Consider the following 22,066-nt stretch of genomic DNA (forward strand, 5'->3'; position numbering starts at 1 on the left):
TCTTGGTATGAATTGTAAATTATTTTATTATTTTGTCTTGAAAATTTAATGTTTACTTAAAACCTTATAATAGAAACAGACATAAATCCAGAGCCTCTGCACAAACATTTTGATTTTATTCCCGGTGTAGTCTTCAAATTACCCACACAAAACATCTTATGAAGAATGTTTTAAGCTGTATTGATGATTTTAAGACACAAAAATAAAAAATAAAAAAACTTCCTCTTTTCCAGGAGAAATGTTTTACGTTAAGTTACCCTTTTTAAACATCTCTGGTGTCAATTCTGGGTGAACCAGGATGGTCGCTTCTTTTCTCGTTCAATGATCCTCTTGCCCTGATCTTGTTCAGATGGTGTCTCTCCCCTGTATAGCACCAGGGTCTCTACGGTAGGAGCCTTAAAAGGGCCCCCTTCTTGTTTCCCCATCTCTTTTCTGATTTCTGCAGTCTCCTTGCGCACATTCTCATAGCAATAGCCACAAAGGACATGTTTCTGTTTCAGGTGACCACATTCAGGACAAACGTCTATGTTGTGCTATAAAAAAAATCAACAACAAAAAAGCCATATTTTAACAAGAGGCAAAATAATGAACAAAAAATTACTGATAGGAGTGGTGCTTATATTTAAGTTTTCTACATGAGAACTCACATACCATCTGGTTCAACCTCACTTTAATAGAAACTGAGGACAAACAACATTGAGTTTGAGTTAGTATAAAAACTGGGACTACAACGCAGGTCCACTGATTTTGAATCTACACAGCAGTCATATTATTTAAAACGGTACTCTATTTCATTTCCACATCTTCAAATGCTAAGAATACAATACAAAAAAATTAACTTTTCCTTTCAATTTATCTTTGGAAAAACAAAATGATAGACACATTACAAGCTGGCTTCCTGATTTCTCACAGTATAACTCAAATGCCTATGTGAAGTATAGTTGGTAGATGGTGTAATTTTCTTTTTTAACATAGGAACATTGATTACTCTTTAATGTTAAACTTCCCTGTCTTGTTATAAATTGAGGGTATTTTAATGAGTTTTTATACATATCTATCCAACTTTAATGAGAAAATGACAACCTTTAAAGAAGTCTTTTTGACGTGTTTAAAAGTAGGTTTGAAATATAAAGAAAAACAGGAATGACATCAGCAGGATGCGCATGATTGAAGTTACAAGTTCGACAGCTATAATGCAACAGAGGATTCTCTGCTCAACACATGAACACAGCTGAGAGATCCATGCATTGAAACATCTGAAGGTGGGTGTATCTCAGGGAAAAGGGGAGGAGGGAAGGAAGAAGGCCAGACATGGGTATCAAAGCAGCAGCCCAGAGCTCACTATGGCCCCTCAGTAGTAGGAAAAGTGTTGGGTTATAGCCCACACACTGCAGCCCTAAGGAACAGAATCAGAATCAACATTCCTCCTGAGTGACCAGTAAACACTGCAGCAAAACCCAGTGCAGGGCAGAGATGGAATACAAAAGTGTGGCAGCTGTGGTCTAGTAGTTGCTATTACCAGGTAGAAGACAAAGCCACAGATGCAGAGCGGCTTTCCCTCACCCTCCCCAAACTCACAGGGGCAGCTGCAGATAGGTAGCAGGGGAGGTATAAGGTTACAGTGCACTCTCTCCGCAGCCCTGAGGACTGGAGGGCAGAGACATCCAACTCTAAGCAGCAGGAGCATACTGCAGCTTAACCTTATGACAGGGCAGAGATAGGGCAGCTGAGGTCGGGCAGCCACCATTACTGGAAGGAGAGCAAGGCCACAAACTCAAGAACAGACCTTTCCCCACCCACCCCACCCCACCCCACCCACTGCAGTGGAGCCTGGTGGAGGCACCTGGGACGCCTCAGAAAGGACAACACTGCTAGCAGCATCTAGTTGCAGGAGGCAGTGTCAGGATCTCACAGACCCAGAGACCCATCGCCTACCACAATCCCCCATGGGGGTGGTGCCGAGATAAGGGATGCCCACCTCCCCAGGGAATACAGGTCATACTCCATAGCAAAGACACCACCACCCACAGAGATCCCAGAAGCCCGTCACTGGGTTGAGCTGCAGTGTGTGCCTGACACTCAGGGAGAAATACTTCTGCCCTTCTAGTCTTCAGTGTTGCAGAGAGAGTGTGCTGTCACTGACACATTCACTGCTACTGCTACATCATCTGCTGGGGCTGCTGTAAGCTCTGGGAGGGTGAGGGGAGGCAGCTATGCAACTTTGAGTTATGCTTTAGCAACACCTACTGGAAAACAAAAGAAAGATCTCTACTTATCAACCTACTGAACAGTGAAGTCTCAAATATAAAACAACAACAATAAAAGATTTCAGCCCTGGAGAGTATGGCTCAGTTGGTTAGAGCATCGTCCTGTACACCAAAACGTGGCGAGTTTGATTCATGGTCAGGGCACATACCCAGATTGTGGATTTGATCTCCAGTCAAGGTGCATGAGGGACGTGACCTATCGATGTTTCTCACCAAAGGGCCATAGGTTTGTTTCCTGGCCTTGGTGGAGTGCATATGAGACACAACCAATCGATGTGTTTCTCTCACACCAATGTTTCTCTCTCTTTCCTCCCTTCTCTCCCTCCCTAACCCCTTTCCACTCTCTCTTAAAAAAAGAAAAAAATCAATGGAAACAGTATCCTTGGGTGAGGATTAACAACAACAACAAAAAGTTACAGAGACAAATGAGAACGACAATACAACATATCAAAATCTGGGGGATACAGCACAAGTGGTAATAAAAGGAAAGTTTATAGCACTACAGGCTGACCTCAAGAAACAAGAAAAAATCTCAAATAAACAACGTAATATTTCACCTTAAAAAACTAGAGAAAGAATAACAAAAGAAACCCAAAGTCAGTAGAAGAAAGGAAATAAAGATGAATAAAACTGGGAAATGTCTGACTTTACACAATAAGGAAAAAAAGAAAAGGCTCAAACAAAACCAGAAATGAAAGAGGAGATGTTATACTGGAAACTGGAGAAATACAAAGGACCATAGAAGGATACTATGAAAATTTGATTACCTAGAAGAAATGAGCAAGGTCTTAGAAATATTTAACCTTCCTTGCCTGAATCATGATGAATTAAAAAATATAGACTGATCAACAGTAAAGAAATTGAAACAGTCATAAAAAACTTCCCCCAAAGTAAAAGTCCAGGACCAGATGGCTTCATTAGTGAACAAACTGTCACAGAAGATTTAATAGCTATCCTCCTTAAACTCTTGCAAATATTGAAGAAGAGACATTTTATGAGGCCAACATGACCCTGATATCAAAATCAGGCAAGAAAAAAACCAACCAACCAACCAACCTGGCAAGGACAACACAAAAAAAGAAAATTACAGGCCAATATCTTTAGTAAATATAGATACAAATATCCCAGACAAAATACAATTAAATAAAACACAATACATTAAAAAGATAATACATCACTATCAAGTAGAGTGCAAATTGATCCATGGGATAAATCACATTAACAAAATAAAGGATAACAATCATGTCAATAGGTACAGAAAAAGCATTTGAGAAGATACAACATCAATTTATATTAAAACACTCAAAAAAATTCAAAATAGAAGGAAAGTATCTCAACATAAGGTGATACATAAGAAACTCTCAACTCAACAAATGACAAGTGCTGGCAAGTATGTGGAGAAAAGAGAACCCTAGTGCACTGCTGGTGGGAATGCAGACTGGCACAGACGCTATAAAAAACAGTATGAAGTTTCCTAAAAATTAAAAAATGGAATTGCCATTTGATCTAGTGATACCACTTCTTAGAATATATCCGGAGAATCGCAAAGCACCAATCAGAAAGAATACATGCACCCAGTATGTTCACAGCAGCGCTATTTACAATACTTAGATCTAGAAACAGCTCAAGTGCCCATCAGTAAATGAGTGGATAAAAAAACCGTGGTACATTACACAATGGAATACTATACAGATGTAAAAAAAGAAGGATCTCTTACCCTTTGAGACAGCATGGAGGGACCTTGGTTAGTATTATGCCAAGCGAAATAAGCCAGTCAGAGAAAGACAAGTATCACATGGTCTCACTTATATGTGGAATCTAATGAACAAAACAAACTGACGGACAAAACAGATCTAGAGACATGGAAGCATGGAACAGACTGATGAATCTGAAGGAAGGAGGAGGGGGGTGGGTGGAAAGAGATTAACCAAAGAACTTATATGCATACTAGAGGCCTGGTGCATGGATTTCTGCACTGGTGGGGTCCCTCAGCCTGGCCTGTAGGGATTGGGCTGAAACTGGCTCTCCAACATCTCCTGAGGGGTCCTGGATTGCAAGAGGGTGCAGGCCAGGCTGAGGGAGGTCAGGCAGACCAGGGGGCAGGGATGGCCGGGGGAAGGGAGGGAGGCCCTGGCCAGCGGTGGCCGGTGGCTGGGGGAAGGGAGGGAATACTCGGCTGGCAGCTGGCAGCCACAAGGGACCCCACCAGTGCACAAATGTTGTGCACTGGGCCCTAGTATTTTCAATAATGAAGACAATATTTTCCTCTAAGATCAGAAACAAGACAAGGATGTTCGCTCTCACCACTGATATTCACATAGTACTGGAAGTCCTAGCCAGAGCCATCAGGCAAGAGAAAGAAATTAAAGGCATCCAAATTGGGAATGAAGAAGTAAAATTGTCACTTTTTGCAAATAACATGATTATTTACATTAAAAAACGCTAAAGACTCCACCAAAAACTATTAGGAATAATAAACAAATACAGCAAAGTAGCATGATACAAAATCAATCTACAAAAATTTACTGCTTTCCTCAGTGAGTTTGAAATCTCAGACAAAAATAGAATACCTAGCAATAAACTTAACAAAAGAAGTGAAGACCTGTCCACAGAAAAATAGAGATACTACTGAAAGAGACTGAAGAAGACACAAAGGAATGAAAAGGTATTATATATTCATGGATTGGAAGAATCAACAGTTAAAATGGCCATAGCACCTAAAGCAATATACAGATTTAATGAAATCCCTATCAAAATCCCAATGGCATTATAAAAAGAAATAGAACCAAAAAATCATCAAGTTTGTAGGGAATCATGAAAGACCCCAAATAGCCAAAGCTATCCTGAGAGGAAAAAGAACAAAGCCAGAGGTATCACACTCCATGATTTCAAATTATACTCTAAAACGATAGTATCAAAACAGTGGGAAGAAAAACAGACACACAGATAAATGGAATATAATTCAGAGCCCAGAAATAAATCCACATACCTATGGAAAACTAATTTTTTACAGAGGAGCCAAAACCATACAATGGAGAAAAGAAGGCCTCTTCAATATATGGTGTTGGAAAAATTGGAAACTCATATGCAAAAGAAAAGACTGCTATTTGATAACATACACAAAAATGAACTCAAAATGGACCAAAGATCTAAATATAACAGTAAAATACATAGAAGAAAGCATATGTACTAAACTTACGGATCTTGATCTGAGAAAGGATTTTATGAAGTCGACCCCTAAGGTAAAAGACCCCTATATCAAACTAAAAAGCTCCTGCGCAGTGAAAGAAAGCCAACAAAACAAAAAGGCAACCAACCGAGTGAGAGAAAACATTTGCAAACAATACCTCTAATAATAGGCTAATATCCAAAATATAAAAGCAACTCATACAACTGAACAAAAAAAATCAATTAGAAAATGGGCAGAGCACCTAACAGACATTTCCCCCCGGTTAGACATACAAGTGGCCAACAGATACATAAAAAGATGCTCAACTTTACTAGTGATAAGGGTAGTGCAAATTAAAGCCACAAAGAGCCCTGGCTGGGTAGCTCAGTTGGTTAGAGCAACGTCCCAATAGGCCAAAATTGTGGGTTCGATCCCTGGTCCTGACATATACTAGGACCAACCAATGAATGCGTGGATGGGTGGAACAATAAATTGATGTTTCTTTTTCTCTCTAAAACCAATTAATAAAAACAAGTGTTAGAGGACGGGGAGAAAAAGAAACCTTCATATACTGCTAGTGGGAAAGTAAATTGGTATAAAGACTATGGAAAACAATATGGAGGGTCCTCAAAAAATTAAAAATTGAGCTACCATATGACCCAGCAATATCTCTTTTGGGTACTGACCTGAAAAATCTGAAAACATTTATTTGTAAGATGTATATTTACCCATATGTTTATTACAGCATTATTCACATGGAAACAACCAAAGTGTCCTCTGGTAGAGGACTGGATAAAGAAGATGTGGTACATATACACAATGGACTACTACTCAACCATAAGAAAAGATGAAATACTGCCATAAGAATCTTCAGAATATCATAGTAGGTGAAGTAAGTCCGCTGGAAAAGGATAAAAACCATATGATTTCACTTATATGTAGGATTTAAAACAGAAAGCAACAAACAAAACAAACACTCACAAATAGTATGGTGGTTAGCAGAGAAGAGAAAGTAGAGAAAGGTAAAGAAAGCCAAATTCATGGTGATGGAAGGAAACTTGATTCTGGGTGGTGGAAACACAATGCAAAAAACAGATAATGTATCATAGACTTGCATAGTTGAAACTTAATTAGCTAATGTCACTCCAATAAATTTAATATTTAAAAAAAAGCACCTAGGGTAATTCATGTAGCAGAAAACAATTCAATGAATGCACAGGATAAGAGCTATTCTTTTCCCTCAGAATTAACAGTCAGGGGAATCATATAACAGGTCCCTAAAATTTTAAATTCTCTCAACCAATTCTATGAATTATTGTTGTTTAATTAATGAAGTATTTTTCAGTTCCAGATTTTAAGTCTAGTTCCAACTTTGACTCATTAACACCTCTTGGCTTAAGTTCTAAGGGCTTAGTTTAATAATGAACTTAACAGCTTAATAGTAAGTTCTGCTCTGGAGTTTCATCTGTACTGTACTGCTGCTATGGAATGCCAATAATTCAAACATAGGCATTAAAGCCATAAATTAACAGATTAAAGGTAGTAAACACTGTATTTTTTGTACTAGGTCAATGAAGACAGTGTATCCATGTACCTAATGGAGAGATCTGGAACTGGCTGATAGGAACACACAAAAAAATTTAAAGAGAAGAAATTGAGCTCAAGAATTAGACTGCCAGGCTCAAAACCTGACCACAGGTAATTCTTTTTACCTCAGTTTCTTCATCCTAAAAATGACCAAAGCACTGTTTACTTTGGGGGGCTGTTAGACTGATGAGATAATCCACATCTTAGGTATATCATAGTCACTTAATAGGTGTTAGCTATTTTTATTACCAATCTAAGGAATTTCCTTCACAGTATTTTACTGGACACAATGAAGAATAGAATAAATATGTAAAAGCCAGAAAAACCGAGGTTTAATATAACTATTGCTTCTAACTTTAATTTCAGGTCCTGCTACAGTTAAAATGTTTACCCACAAATAGTTCAAAATTATATAGCTCAGGAGTGGCACAGCTCACAGTTAAAAAGTCATTTAGGCTCTTTACAATCCAGTCCTCTGTGCAGGCTCCAGACTCCCTCCTTGACTGTGTTACTCTTTAGGCTACACGACAGTAGACATACATACTGAGAATATTGTGTTTTATTTAAGCCAGAAGTAAGTGGGCATACAAGATTTGAGAATAATTTACCCAAAGGTTATATGAATAGACAAAGAAGATATGTAGTGATAGTCGTAAGAAAAAGTACACATACAAAAATGAACATATTACCTTAACTTTAATAAGCTTCTGAGGGTTTCTTCTCCTACACCGGTTAACTTCAATGGTGCGTCTCTTTTTGGGCGCTGCCATCCAAAAGATACTATCCAAAAGGCTGGAAATCTCCTTACTTCCATTCGTATCATTTGCTGATTCTGTAAATATAGCCGGACCTTGGACCGCTAATGCTGGTTCTACAAAATAAAATATGAGGATTGCAGAATCAGTTTTTAGTTTCTAAATGACTATTTTCAAATATAATTATCCTTAACAATCAAGAATGATATGCAAACAGACATATAGATAATTTAGAATATTACATTCAATAGACATTAAACAGAAAACCTTAGCTATTAAATTATACCAAAGCTCATACATAAAGCAATTTTAAAAAGCACGAGTATAATTTCTTTCTTAGAGACAACTGCTGAAATGAAATCAGTGGAATTCTAGCAAGAGTTTGTCCATATCCTGTCGGTGGGGAGTACACCTACTTATTTTACAAATAAATCTAACCTTGAGAGTCCCAAAGGGCACTTCTGACCTAGTGAGAAAACTGCCTACTGGCTTTTTTTTAAAAATTATATTCAAACTGAGTTAGCTCCTTTGTCATATAAGCTGGCAGGCCCTATTTAAGTCACTTAGTTCATATTTTATCTCGATTACTGTCTGTTCTCTAAGAAAAAGAACTAGCTCACCACTCGTTGTATATTAGTTTATGTAACCATCAACTTTTTTTTGAAAAAACTTTCACTGTTTTGAAAAAACTTTCACTTTTTTCTAAGTTGTTTATAAAATCAAATAGATTCCTTTCTCCGCTCCTTGCCATTCCTCAGACTTGCAGTATTTCTTTTGATTTTAGGTACTCTTAAGAATATACAGGCTCTGGATGGGTGGGTCAGTTAGAGCATGGGGCCAATAGCCGAGGTTGAGGGTTTGATCCCCTCTCACTCAACCTTCCTCTCTCTAAAATCAATCCACAAAAAAAATAAAAAAATTTTACATTTAAAAAATTAAAATAAAAAAGTATACAAAGCTGTGCAGCACTTAAAAACTGGTATCCCTTTAACCTCAAAGTCTCTCTCAGCATCGCCCAGCGGTGGACAGCACAGGCCCTGGAAGGCGTGAGTAGCCTCGGGCCCTTGATCGGCCCGTGTCCCCAGCCGGAAGGTGGTGTCTGCTGGGCTCGCTCTGGGAATGACCCCCCCGGAGCACAGGCCGGCGCCGGCCCCTGGTGAGGGGGCGCTCACTTCCGGCTGCCGGTGCCTCACCACGTCCGGGAGACCTCAGAAATGGAGCAGGATGTACATATAAAACTTGAATATCTAAGACACTTCCCACTCAAATTAGCTTCCGGGGGAAACACGGGGATCAGAACTTAACTGCACGGAACTCCACCAGCGCAAAGACTAACTGCGGGAGGACAGGAACCGCAAGATCAAAGGACCCCCATAGAGGCGGCCCCTGATGCTGAGCTAATGAGCCTCAGTCACATTCCGTGTACGAAGGTGTCTGAGGGCTTTTCCTTTTGCGGAGAGGGAGCGGAAAAAACAACTGTCTCTTGTTCCTAAGTAAGTGTCCCTGAAAACGTCCCCTGTGGCGGACAGAAACGTGGGCGAAGGGCAGCGCATGAACTGTATCCACCCCGCTGCCTGGCGTTCCCTCGTCCACCTCTTCTCTACCGCGACCTCCGTTACGTACCCCACGGAGGGCTGGGAAAGCCTGGCCGGCTCTGCTGAAGTTTCCACTGCAGTCGCTGCCAACAGCTCCGGAGAAGTGCCCGGGCTGCAGGCCACGGAGGAACCACCACCGCCAGCATGGTCGCAAACACCTGAGCTTTCTACGCGGCTGCCGAGTCCCGCCCCCATTCCGAGCATGCGCACTGAGGCAGAGTCGGGCAACCCTGCGTCTGGAACTACAACGGCCAGCATGCCTCTGGAGCGCCTCTGACTTTCCTCCAATCAGAGGGAGAGGAAGGAAGGAAGGCGCCTGGGGGGGAATGAAAGGAAGCCGGACGTAGTGCGCAGGTGCGAGAACGTGCTTCGGTTCTCCGGGCAAAGATGGCGGAGCGCGGTTACAGCTTTTCGTTGACTACTTTCAGGTATGGAGATTCTCTGCGTGGCTGAGGTTGCAGGATCTCTGCCCACCGGTTTTTATTTTTTATTTTTTATTTTCCGACTTGGTCTTCGGCTCGGTGCTTTCGGAGGGCCCAGTAGGGGCCGGGGGTGGAAGTACGACTTTGCAAAGTCATTTGTCGGGCCCGCCCACGGCCTGGGGAGCAAGCGGTCCCGGGAGGCCGCGGGAACGCAGGTCGCGAGTCCCGGGCGACCCTGAGGTTGTGGGAAGGTACCGGCCTCAGCCAGGGATTTGCTTTCGCTTTGGATACTAGAGAAGAAGGCAGCTTTGGCCGAGCTGCGGCTGGGTGTCCCGTCCAGAACTCAGGGTTTTCTTCCTGACCCAGGTCGGCCTGACTCCGGAGCTTCTGGAGCTCGGAATGTTGGTCAGATCTCAGCAAACCTCAATTTAACATTTGATCTGAGTTTTAGCCTCCTTTTCGTACTAGTGTCGTTCAAAGTCTCCCACTTTCGGTTTCTTCGGTGCCCTTATTTGAAGCTTAGGAACTAAAAATGAAAGCGCTACGCTATCATCTCCTCCTAGGTATTTATGTGTATCACATGCGGTTGGGAATATTAACAGGAAACGAGTTAACAAATTGGTGCCTGTAATTGCATTCTGGAAAATGTTTCCCCCTTCCTGGGAAGTTTTACAAAAAGAGGCTTAAAGAAGGAACATAACTTTATTTTTAAATTTATCTTTATGTTTAAAGTATGACATATGTCCCCTCTTTCCCCCCCTTTGATCTGGGAATGGGGCCTGCCTGCCCCGCCTCCATCCCCCAAGCCTACTACACTATTGTCTGTGTCCGTGGCTTTTGCATATGTTCATATAAGTTCTTGGGTTGATCTCTTTCCGCCCTCCCCTTCCCTCTGAGATTCGTGGGTCTAGATTAAGGAACATAACTTTAGATTGGGTAATCAGAGTCTGGAAAGGCCCGTGCTTGAGGGTGATTTTTGAGATTGGAAGGTGAAAAGGAGCCAGCTGTTGGAAGATTGAGGGGTGAGAGAGCGTTGCAGACAGGGAACATGGGCAGGTATGAAAGTCCTAAAGTTGGACAAGAGCTTGATCTCTTAAAGGAATTGAATAAGGCAGATGTACAGTGAGCAAGGAGTTAGCGTGGGTCAGGTCCAATCTTGTAGGGCTAGAGTAAGGAGTTTTTATTTTAAGGGAACCCAGAAGTTACTGTAGAATTTAAGTGGGGAGTGACATGGGACAAAGGTAATTCCGGCTGGGGGGATGGAAGTGAGGATGAAAGAGGAAAAGTAGTTAGAAGGGCTGTTTCAGTTATCCCAGATAGAGATATTGGAATGGGGTAGAGGCGTGATTGAATACAGGGATTGGTCAGTGAGCTCACAGATCGGTGAGTTTCATACAGAAAGATGCAATGATAAATACGGTAAACGTGTATATTATACTTTGTTGTGACTGATGTCTAGGTCTTAAGTCTTAGGCCATTCCACTTTCTAAAATATATATAGCTCCACCCACATGAGGTATATGCTGCTGTTTGGTAGTTAACAGACACATTCATGTTCTTAATAACATTACTATTTTGGTGTTTACTTAGTATTAATTTTGTGCCGGGAACAGAAGGTATCACTTCATTTCATCTTCACAACCTTTGAAATAGGTAACTACTATAGTACTGTTTATCTCCATTTTCTAGATTAGAAAACTGAGGTACAGAGAGATTTAATAACTTGCCCCAAATCACAAGGTTGAGGTAAGTAGTGAAAGGCTACAGTAATGCTACTTCTTTAAGTGGCAGACAAGAAAATAACCAAAGGAAACAGATGAGCACTTCACTATGAATATGTTCAAATCGCCTAGTAAACTTCAGCTTCCGTACAATTTTATGATAAATTTCAAAGTTTAGCTATTTCTTGATTTTTGATGAATGGATTTGGAGATGTTCTATAATAAATATTTGAGAATGTGTGAATTTAATAAACACCTTTGTTTCTTTTTAAGCCCATCTGGTAAACTTGTTCAGATTGAATATGCTTTGGCTGCTGTAGCTGGAGGAGCCCCTTCAGTGGGCATCAAAGGTAATTAAATACTTCATTCATTTCAGATGCCTGCCAATAGTTATCCCAGTGTTCTTATGGAATTAATTAGTAATTAATTTATGAATAAAAAGCTGTGACAGCATAATTTTTAACAGTTCTAATGTACAGTATCTGAAGTTTCACGAATATAGTAAGCCTAACAAGCTGATTAAATTTTTTTCCAAATAAATATAACACCTTTATCTAATTAGTTGTGAAAATCTATAGTTTTCCCCATTCAGATAACTGAGTATTATTTTATTTTTCCATTAATTATATATCACTATTCTCTGGCAGTTTTTATCCTTCCTGTAATTTAGAAACAGTTATTACAAAACTTAATCTAAAGATACCCTTTAAAAAAAGTCTTTGTCATTGATTTTTAAATTTCAGATTATAAGAAAAATAGGATGAGTAGGCAAAATTCTTTTACTTTAAAACATGTGGGCACTTAGATGTCCTGGAATACTTTTGAGAAAGTTATCTAATATTGTTAGCTGTAGGGACTTTTTTGTGTATGTGGATGACCACTGAGGGAAAAATTGATTTACTGTTGCTCCTTAGGTGATTTTAACACATTGCAGCGGATCACAGAGAATTCTTGCTTCGTATTAGTGTTTTACAAAGTATCATACTTGAAAAAGATATTAGCTTGTAAGAATATGTAATAAATAACTTCAAAATGCAATGGGTATTTAATTTTAAAGCGTGCCTTTAACATCTTTGTAAAACTTTTTTGTACTCGTTCAGTAGAAACTTGCCTGGCCACTGGGTAAAGCTAGCAATAAAACTACTGGTCCGCAATGTGTTTTAATAGAGAAATCCAGAAGAAAAAGTTTTGTAAGTAAAAGGAAATTGGTAAAATGTAGCTATAATCCTAAAGCTCTTGAAGCAGTCTTTAAGTGATTAAACATTTAGGTGGAGTGTTTTTTGTGTGTGTGTTTTTTTAAGCTGCAAATGGTGTTGTATTAGCAACGGAGAAGAAACAGAAATCCATTCTGTATGATGAGCGAAGTGTACACAAAGTGGAGCCAATTACCAAACATATAGGCTTGGTATATAGTGGCATGGGCCCAGATTACAGGTATGCTATACTATTTATTAATTTTCTCACGTCTCATTACTTCTCATAATCTATATTTGAGGAGAGAAAAAAATCAAGGAATGTTTATCCTTTAATCTCCCAACTTCCTTTTTGTTTTGTTTTGTATAGCAACAGCAGCATAAAGGATTATTTTAAGGAGGATACTCAATGCAAGCTAGTTGGTTGTAAAAGAGGAGATGGATACAGTACTTACTCTTCTTACCTCTGTTTAGTAGCTTCTCCTGTATTTATTTGTTTTTAGTAAAGGGACAAAATTCTCAAAGGCCACTGAAAATTTCTGAATAAGACAGCCATTCAAGATCTAGATCAGCGGTTCTCAACCTGTGGGTCGCGACCCCTTTGGGGGTCGAACGACCCTTTCACAGGGGTCGCCTAAGACCATCCTGCATATCAGATATTTACATGACGATTCATAACAGTAGCAACATTACAGTTATGAAGTAGCAACGAAAATAATTTTATGGTTGGGTCACAACATGAGGAACTGTTTTTGAAGGGACAGTAGGTTGAGAACCACTGCAAATTATTTTTAATCTTGACACCTTCCTGCCAAATAGTCAAGTTGTTAATAATTATGTAAACCTTAAATAAGTTGAAAGAGATTGACAGCTCTCTGTCATTTAACAATAAAAGAAATATGACTTCATTCTTGATTTTGTGTGGAACAAAATAAGTAGAGCCAGAATTTCCCTTTAATAAGTTTAAAAGCAACACTGTCTCTGGAATGTGATCATGCTTCACTATAGTGGACCTTGTTAGTGGTTTATAGAAGGGATGCCTCAGTGTGCTACTACTGATGGAATAAACTGAGTTTTATTGTACAGGGTGGTAATGTGCATGATTCATTCAGATCAGTAGTACATAAGCAGGTAAAGTTACATCCTATTGGTTTTGCTATATGCTTGATTATTATACAGTATATTCTTAATTTTACATTTTTTAAGTTACAAGTAGTTATTTGCTATCCTTTAATCTTTGAAAGAGACTTTTTGAAGTGAGAAAGTTTGAGGCAGAGAGAATAAAAATGCTTGAACTTTTGGTCATGTGTGCAGGTGTATATGTGTGTGCTGGATTGAGGTATAAAGCATCAGGGTGACTACCCTTGGGAGAAAGAGCACAATCTTGAAACCCTGGAGGGAGATAAAGCTCTCATTGTACTAGTATACACTAAATCTGTTGTTATTAAGCTGGCTGGTACTGCTAGTCGCTTTTTGCCTTTTCCTTATTTCCTGTGGCTCATCTCTGTGATGCTGTGATGTTTTCTTGTAAATTAACTGGAATCATGTAGTAGCAAGACTGGCTTTGAGCACGTAGTTACTAAACTTGTAGTTATATGCTGTTAGAAGAAGAATGAGTCTTTAAAATGTCCTCACTTTAATTAAACTTTATTTCTTCCTTGTTTGCTAGAGTGCTTGTACACAGAGCTCGAAAACTAGCTCAGCAATATTATCTTGTTTACCAAGAACCCATTCCCACAGCTCAGCTGGTGCAGAGAGTAGCTTCTGTGATGCAAGAGTATACCCAGTCAGGGTAAGTTGACTTTATTACTTGAGATGTGTCATATTAGAAAAAGAAATCATTTTAGAAGAGTAGATACGTTAAAAAAAGAGGACTTACTATTCCTGTATTTTTTTAATGAGTAGAGAAAATCACCATGATGAATAATTTCTCAACTGGAGCTAGAATATTTTCTTATGGAAAAAATCTGAATGTTTTCTTGCTGTTTGTATAATAGGGGAAAGCAGCAGAAAATAGCTTCTAAATAAATTTCTTTTGCCAGTTACTAAAACACTTTTTACTAGTATAGGCAAACAACCCTACTGTTTTCACGTTTATCATCCCAATCAGAAATGGTCATAAGCACACCATGAAAGCAATAACTCTTTGACACATCCATACTCATTTTAATTCTCTTGAGTTTGTGAACGTGGATGAAGTAGTGTAAAGCTAGTTGCTGATGTGTGAAGTCAGTGAGAAAACTGCATTGCTGAAGGTTGTCATTTTGTTAGGACACTTAATGTTACTCCACCCTTATTCAACGCAATATTTGTGTCACTCCATTTACCGAAATGATTTAACTATTATTCCTTGATACCACAAAGAGAATTATTTTGTTTTGATTTGATTTGTTCAGAAAGAGGTATTAAGTATTTTTTAAGGAACTTATGAGTCTAATTTGGTTTACCTGATAATTCACTTGAGAATTAATACTTACTTAGATTGATTTTAACTAAGTAATTTTCATTTTCCTTTCTTCAGTGGTGTTCGTCCATTTGGAGTTTCTTTACTAATTTGTGGTTGGAATGAGGGGCGACCATATTTATTTCAGTCAGATCCATCAGTAAGTATCAGATGTATTTGAGGGATTTGTTAAAGTGCTCCTTTAAAAGTTAATAAAAACAATAACAAAAATTTTGAAATTAACAATTTTTGTCTTTTTCATTTGGACTTTAGAAAGTATGAAATAGTTCCTATTTATTTGCACATTTGAAGTGTTGGTAATTCAGTCTTTCGGTGAAGAAGCTACCTTAGTTCTGCCCTCTGTTCTTCTGTCTTGTTCATTCATGTCACATAATTGAATGATTTGTTGAAATATTTATCAGATCTTTTTAAGTGTCTGGAATTCTGTTACTTTGAGAAATATTGTGAAATATATGGGTCTAGAGGACAGTGTTGTACTCTTTGCCATGTGTTTAATCTCGGGGCTGACTTGAGTATGACTAATCCTGTGGAAACATTGATATAACTGTCTTTTGTTTTGCAAAATGGGTGACTTGTCTAAAGCAAAGGATTGGTCTCTGAGTTAGAAGTATTCACAAAGGATGTTGTTACTCTGCATCTGTCTCATTTGCTGTGAGGAGAACTGGAAGAAAAAATCATTAGGAACTGATCTTTCATATTTAATGTATCATTAGATATTTACAGGTTTGCTTAATTCAAATCCTATGATTTAACTTTGTAATCTAAAAAGGCAAAGAAAAATATTTAAATCAGAAAAATTAAGTATTTTGAGAACTTTATTATTACATCTCTTTGAGTTTCTGAAGCTAGATAACAAGCCCTGTTACTTTCCTTTTTAGTGGGTAACAGAAGCCACCATCATAAGAATCTAGATTTTATCTTTTGCCCTTTTTCATCCTTGTATCTAAAAGGCAGTTGTTTCTTTTAAAATATGTGTGGTATTTGTGTGTGTGTGTGTGTGTGTGTGTACGCACGCGTACGCACGCATAATGGGGTTTATGAATGCGGTTAGTGCCTTGCTGTACCCGCTACCCGGTTCTTTTAAAATATGTGTGGTATTTGTGTGTGTGTGTGTGTGTGTGTGTGTGTACGCACGCGTACGCACGCATAATTTTTCAACAGATGAAGGAAGTCATGCCATATTGCTGCTGCTTTAATTAATTTAGTCACCAATATGATGAATTGAGCACCACTTTTCAGATACATATGACAGTTTTATAGAGCCCTTCAATCCTAGTAAGCTAAAATATCACTCTTAATTGTTTGCTTTATGTTACCCACAGTTTCCTTTAACTGGCTTTTTTACATAAATTGTGTACAATAAATTGCACACTTTTAAAGGGTGCAACTTGAGGAGTTTTGGTATAGGTAAATACCTGAGTAAACCATCACCACAATGAAGATACTGAATTTCCCCATAACTTCCAAAAGTCTTTTTTTGCCTTTTTGTATCCCTGTAACTTTTTTGAAAGAATAACCTACTTGTGAGTTGAGAAGTTAGAGACAAATTATAGAGCTAAAAAAAATAAATGGCCGGTCAATAGAATTAGATTATTTAAAATAATGGGTTTTCTTCTTCCCTATCCTTATTAGGGAGCTTACTTTGCCTGGAAAGCCACAGCGATGGGAAAGAACTATGTGAATGGAAAAACTTTTCTTGAGAAAAGGTAGGCTCACCGTAACTGGATTTGTTAGCAGTCTTACTTTATGGTTTTCAGCTCTCTTTAAATAATATATATCTCGAGTCCAAAATCTGTTGTGTTCTTTATTCGAGCCTACTGACAGATAAGACAGAAAACTCTCCACTCTGGCTCCCTGTTCTTCAATATATTAATTGGTAATATTGTTTAATTTCTTAAGAACTCTTTCTATCAAAATATAAGGACAATTGGATTTGGAGAAAACTTTAAGTGATTTAAGTGGTAACATTTTACATTATGACAATTACAAAAATAAATTGTGAAGCCAAATACCTGGTATTGATGGTAGAGTAAGTATATGATATACATGCTTGATAAAAAGTGGAGCACTATGTAAAAATCTGCTGTCACTGTCCTAACGATAACAATGAATTGCTTTCACTTATTTCTAGTTGTATTCTAGACTCGGCATTATTGTAGTCCTCTAAAAAACGTTCTACATTTTTAATGTGAGAAATTTGTAATTGACTTTAACTAACAGATGAACTTTGCTAAGATTAGACCTGGTATTGTTAAACTTAAATAATTTAGGATCTTAAATCACTTCTCTTTTCTTTTACTCATTTTATTAATAAGTCTTCAAAACATTTCACATGGAGTTATAACTTAAAAGAACAAGAAATTTTAGCAAAAGTCTGTATTTTCTGCTTTATTTTTAAGAATTATTATAATGCCACCACATTCTGATTATATTGAACTACTTATACTTAAAGAAGTTTCCTAAAATAAACTCATATTGGGGCTATATTCATGATATTGGGAATGCACCTTAAATTATTGTCAGTTTCTTATTGGACAACTATCTCAATTAGGTGACTAAAAGGATTAATTTGTAACTTAGTATTTTTAAGAGTGTTTAAAATTTTTTAAAAGTCTTAAGTTGTTGCTATCATTGTGTTTAAATAATTATTATACTATAAATTGTGCCATAATTGTTTTTTCTCGAAAAACTCTTTAGATATAATGAAGATCTAGAACTTGAAGATGCCATTCATACAGCCATATTAACCCTAAAGGTTAGTTCAATATCTAACAGTTGGGTTTATAATGATTTTATAATTAACTGTTTGGAAAATTGACCTTTTTTCCTGCCTCATCAATAGGAAAGCTTTGAAGGGCAGATGACAGAAGATAACATAGAAGTTGGAATCTGCAATGAAGCTGGATTTAGGAGGCTTACTCCAACTGAAGTTAAGGATTACTTGGCTGCCATAGCATAATGAAGTGACTGAAAATCTGGAATTGCAGATAATCTCTATACTTAAACATGTTTAAAGTATGTTTTGTTTTGCAAACTTTTGCATACTTATTTCTACATGATTTAATGGATCAGTGTTTTTAAAATGATACTTAACTCATAATAAACTGTTAAATCCAACTTTCAGGTTTTTAGGAGTTAGTAAAATTTTAAAAGTTATTTTCTGCTTTTTATCTCCGTTGATTTCTGGAAACTACGTTGCAAAACCGAATGGTGACGTCATTCTTTAGTCTTCATGCAATTTTGGTTACGTCAAATCTTATTATCCTCTTCCTTTACTACCAAATAAAGCAAAATGCAGATTTTGGTAAACACTTTTTAGAGCTGAGAAAATCTACAAACATTCATGTATTCCTGAGACAAGGTAGGAAGCGTAGCTGTTTCTTAGGGACCGCTAGATGTGGGTCAGTGGAACCCTAGGTGGTTCTGTGAAATAGCACTGGAGCTTAGAAGAGTGCTAAGCCAAGTAGTCTCCTATGGGATATAAATTATGTAAGTGAAAAATTATGTGCTGGTTCTTGTTGGTTTCTCCATCACAAGTAGGTAAGTGTATTGTAAAAGACTTCCTTAGAGTCTAGAACAGACTTTTTAAATTTAAGGATGAATATGAGTAATGGAAATAAAATACTAATACTTAAGTGTCAAAATTATGGTTTAAGACCCTCATTCATGTAATCTCAGAGTATTCAGAATCTTTACTGCAAATTAAGGTCCATATAATCAAGCAGGTGATTCAGAGTATCTGAACTGTTTTCATTATATGCAAAGGCATAGTATAGTTTTCTTTGTCTTTTTTTAAAATGTTTTTATTGATTTTAGAGGGAGAGGGAGATAAACAGTGATGAGAGAATCATTGATCTGCTGACTCCTGCACAGCCCCTACTGGGGATTGAGCCCACAACCTGGGCATGGAACTGAACTGTGCCTGGTTCATGGGTTGGCGCTCAACTACTGAACCACACCAGTTGGACTCCTTTGTCTTTTTAAAAATATCTTAGGATAAGAGAAATTACATCATTAGTCTGGCTTACAGAACATAGGGATGGTTTATGAGTCATTATTCTTACCAACAGATCCTAGCATTTCCATGATTAAATGTAGCTAAAAAGGTTTTGATTAAAATTTAGCCAACTTTAGGGGAAGAGTCTTAGAGAATTTTTATGAGGATTCCCAGTTACCACACCCCTATCTCATTCTAAGTGGTAGAAGCATTATTATGGTACATGCCAACTTATTTCAAGACTAGAGGCTCGATATACAAAATTCGTGCAAGAGTAGGCCTGCCTTACCCTGGCTGCTGGCACCAGCTTCCCTTTGGCACCTGGGACCCGGGCTCCCCTCGCAGCCCCGGCTTCGTCTGGAAGGACGTCAAGTCTAATTAGCATATTACACTTTTATTATAGATGTTTGTCTTGAAGGCCTCATCTAATCTTTCCTTATGGGTTCTTGATATATTAATCCAACACACTAGAAAGAGAAGGTAGTGATAAAAAGGAATGGTTTTTAGTCAGGTCTCACCTCTCCCACTTACTACCTAAGTGACAGCACAAGTTAGTTATCTCAGAGGGTTTTCTGAAAGTATATTTTAATAATGCAAATGAAAGGCCTGACAAGGATAATGATTTGGCTAAGACTGCTTTTGAATTTGCTCTCTGATGTCAAATTAAAAAAACAGGGATGCTAAAATTCTACAAATCAAAGAAGGGAAAAGTAAAGGCATTTATATTTAGGACGAAAAGAAACCACATGCAGTTTCTTACTGGATGTTTACAGAATAAAGAGGAAAAATTAGCTGAAATGGATTGGTGTCAAGCGTCTAATCTCTGCCTATAGCCACATTAAGTATGAAGCCCAGTTCAATTGAAGCTGCCTAGAACACTTCTCCCGTGTTCTCTGTTTGTTCTTTTCATTTGCCTTAAAATAAGTACTTTATGTCCAGATTCTTTGGTTTAGCAATCTATTCCATGCATCTCTAAATGTCCCAAATTTCTAGCCTGTAGATTCTAGCCATTTTTTTCTGTTGTTGACTATTACAGATATCCCCCATTTTAACCCCTTTACCCCCTCCATCCAGCCCTGGCCTTCACTACAGTATTGTCTGGGCCCATGGGCTATGCTTATATGCATATGTTCTTTGGTTAATCTCTTCTTGTTCCCAGCACCCACCTCCCCTGTGATCTGTCAGTCTGTTCCACATATCCATGCCTCTGGACTTACATGTTCATCAGTTTATTATGTTCATTAGATTACACATGTATGAGATCATGTGATACTTGTCTTTCTCTGACTGGCTTATTTCGCTTAGCATAATAATCTCTAGATCCATCCATGTGGTCTCAAAAGGTAAGAGATCCTTTTTTTTTTTTTTTTTTACAGCTGCATAATATTCCATGATGTGAGTGGCTTTTTGTAAATATACCACAGCTTTTTATCCACTCGAACTGATGGGCACTTGGGCTGTTTTCAGATCTTGGCTGTTGTAAATAGCACTGTTATGAACATAGGGGTGCATATATTCTTTCTGATTGGTATTTTGGGATATTTAGGATATATTCCTAGAAGTGCAATCTCTGGGTTAAATGGCAATTCCATTTTAGTTTTAAGAGGAAACTTCATACTGTTTTCCACAGTGGCTGCACCAGTCTGCATTCCCACCAGCAGTGCACTAGGGTTCCCTTTTCTCTACATCCTCCCCAGCACTTGTTGATTTATTGATGGAAGCCATTCTGGTAGGTATGAGGTGATATCTCAGTGTAGTTTTAATTTGCATCTCTGGTGATTAATGATGTTTTAATGTGTCTATTGTCCATCTGTGTGCCCTTTTTGGAGAAGTGTCAAACCCAGAGACCTAAAGTAACCTAAGGATGGTTTGAAATTAAAAACTTTAACTAAAAGCAGTTTATGGCAGGTAATCATGTACTGGGCTAGAATCTTCCCTGACAAAAGTCAATCTTTAAGCCTATCTATTGTCTTTTGCATCTATGATAACATTCCTTTGGATTGTCAGGGTAACTCCCCTTTCTCCAGACCCCTCAGGGCACAACCAATGCCCCTGCCCTGGGGCAGAGACCGTTATTACCATGTTAATTGTTGACTGTCAACTATCCCGTAGAAGATATGTGTCTATTGTTTTACTCCCTCCCCAGTCAATCACCAGTGAATTTCATGTGACCCACTGTGTCTTCTCTTTCGATTGTAATGCATTAAACAAGGTGCAAAGCTGCCATTCTCCAGAGCATTATCTCAATGCATTGAGATTTTCTTTCCCAGCAATTGTGGACAGTTTGGCTCAAATAAACGCACAAAAATTCTTCACAGGTTTGAATGTTTCTCACATTTTGAAGGCATACAAAAGATGATTTTTAACTTGGAAGTCCACTTTTAAAACGATTACGTTAATAAAGCCCTAACCTGGGTGACTCTGGGCACTCCACTAGACTAGAGTAATATAAATTTTCCGGTCTCTGAGAAGTCACTTGCTCATTTGTTCTCCTGAGGAGGGCACTCTGCTGTATACTCCACTTTCTATGGGAGCCCAGGATGGTGCCTGGAGTCAGAAATCCCAGAGCAGGCACTTACCAGATGTGTAACCAAAATTTTCTCTAAGGCAACCATTGCCTGGCACCTGTTAGGGGTTTGAATTTGATAGCCATACGGGGTACTTGGCTAGGGTGAGGGAGTTTCTTCACTAAAATGCACCCACTCCCCCCCAGGCGAGGTCCAACCAGTGATCAGGTGCCTGGGACTCTGGGGTGAAGCCTTGCCGTGTGCTCGGACCCCTGGAATTGCGCCACTGCTCCTTTCCTGGCTTCCGGGGCTGTGCCTCTACCTCATCTCTTCCAAGCCAGGTGCCACCAACAAACATGGCCGCGTTAACCTCAGCCCCGCTTCGAGGC

The 22,066-nt window shown here is 38.5% G+C and overlaps 3 protein-coding genes across 3 annotated transcripts in view; 2 read left to right on the plus strand and 1 right to left on the minus strand.

The window, feature by feature from the left end:
- MRPL32 (mitochondrial ribosomal protein L32) lies at positions 1–9,582 on the minus strand. Its single transcript, XM_006757227.2, has 3 exons — positions 9,402–9,582; positions 7,713–7,894; positions 1–533 (listed from the first exon to the last, which is right to left on the minus strand). Exons 1-3 carry the CDS (start codon positions 9,517–9,519, stop codon positions 279–281), a joined length of 555 nt encoding a protein of 184 aa, XP_006757290.1. The 5' UTR covers positions 9,520–9,582; the 3' UTR covers positions 1–278.
- Positions 9,583–9,697: 115 nt separating this feature from the next.
- Positions 9,698–18,330, plus strand: PSMA2 (proteasome subunit alpha 2). The gene is made up of 8 exons (XM_006757230.2): positions 9,698–9,801; positions 11,790–11,866; positions 12,818–12,950; positions 14,379–14,501; positions 15,231–15,312; positions 16,806–16,879; positions 17,871–17,928; positions 18,016–18,330. The coding sequence occupies exons 1-8, from the start codon at positions 9,761–9,763 to the stop codon at positions 18,130–18,132; spliced, it is 705 nt and encodes a 234-aa protein (XP_006757293.1). The 5' UTR covers positions 9,698–9,760; the 3' UTR covers positions 18,133–18,330.
- LOC102772457 (chromosome unknown open reading frame, human C7orf25) overlaps positions 18,111–22,066 on the plus strand; it is a 6,858-nt gene continuing 2,902 nt past the window's right edge. The window contains exon 1 of the mRNA XM_006757228.2: positions 18,111–18,188. Coding sequence (XP_006757291.1) covers positions 18,180–18,188 — 9 coding nt within the window. The 5' untranslated portion in view covers positions 18,111–18,179. The remainder of the gene's footprint in view (positions 18,189–22,066) is intronic.

The sequence above is a fragment of the Myotis davidii genome, unplaced genomic scaffold (genome assembly GCF_000327345.1).
Source record: "Myotis davidii unplaced genomic scaffold, ASM32734v1 scaffold573, whole genome shotgun sequence".
Classification (NCBI taxonomy): domain Eukaryota; kingdom Metazoa; phylum Chordata; class Mammalia; order Chiroptera; family Vespertilionidae; genus Myotis; species Myotis davidii.

Coding starts and splice junctions, on each gene's coding strand:
- MRPL32 (XM_006757227.2), bottom strand. CDS start 9,519: ATGCTGGCGGTGGTGGTTCCTCCGTGGCCTGCAGCCCGGGCACTTCTC. Junction 7,895..9,401: donor CTTTCCCAGCCCTCCGTGGG/GTACGTAACGGA, acceptor TTTATTTTGTAG/AACCAGCATTAGCGGTCCAA. Junction 534..7,712: donor AGAAGCTTATTAAAGTTAAG/GTAATATGTTCA, acceptor TTTTTTTTATAG/CACAACATAGACGTTTGTCC.
- PSMA2 (XM_006757230.2), top strand. CDS start 9,761: ATGGCGGAGCGCGGTTACAGCTTTTCGTTGACTACTTTCAG. Junction 11,867..12,817: donor CCCTTCAGTGGGCATCAAAG/GTAATTAAATAC, acceptor TGTTTTTTTAAG/CTGCAAATGGTGTTGTATTA. Junction 14,502..15,230: donor CAAGAGTATACCCAGTCAGG/GTAAGTTGACTT, acceptor TCCTTTCTTCAG/TGGTGTTCGTCCATTTGGAG.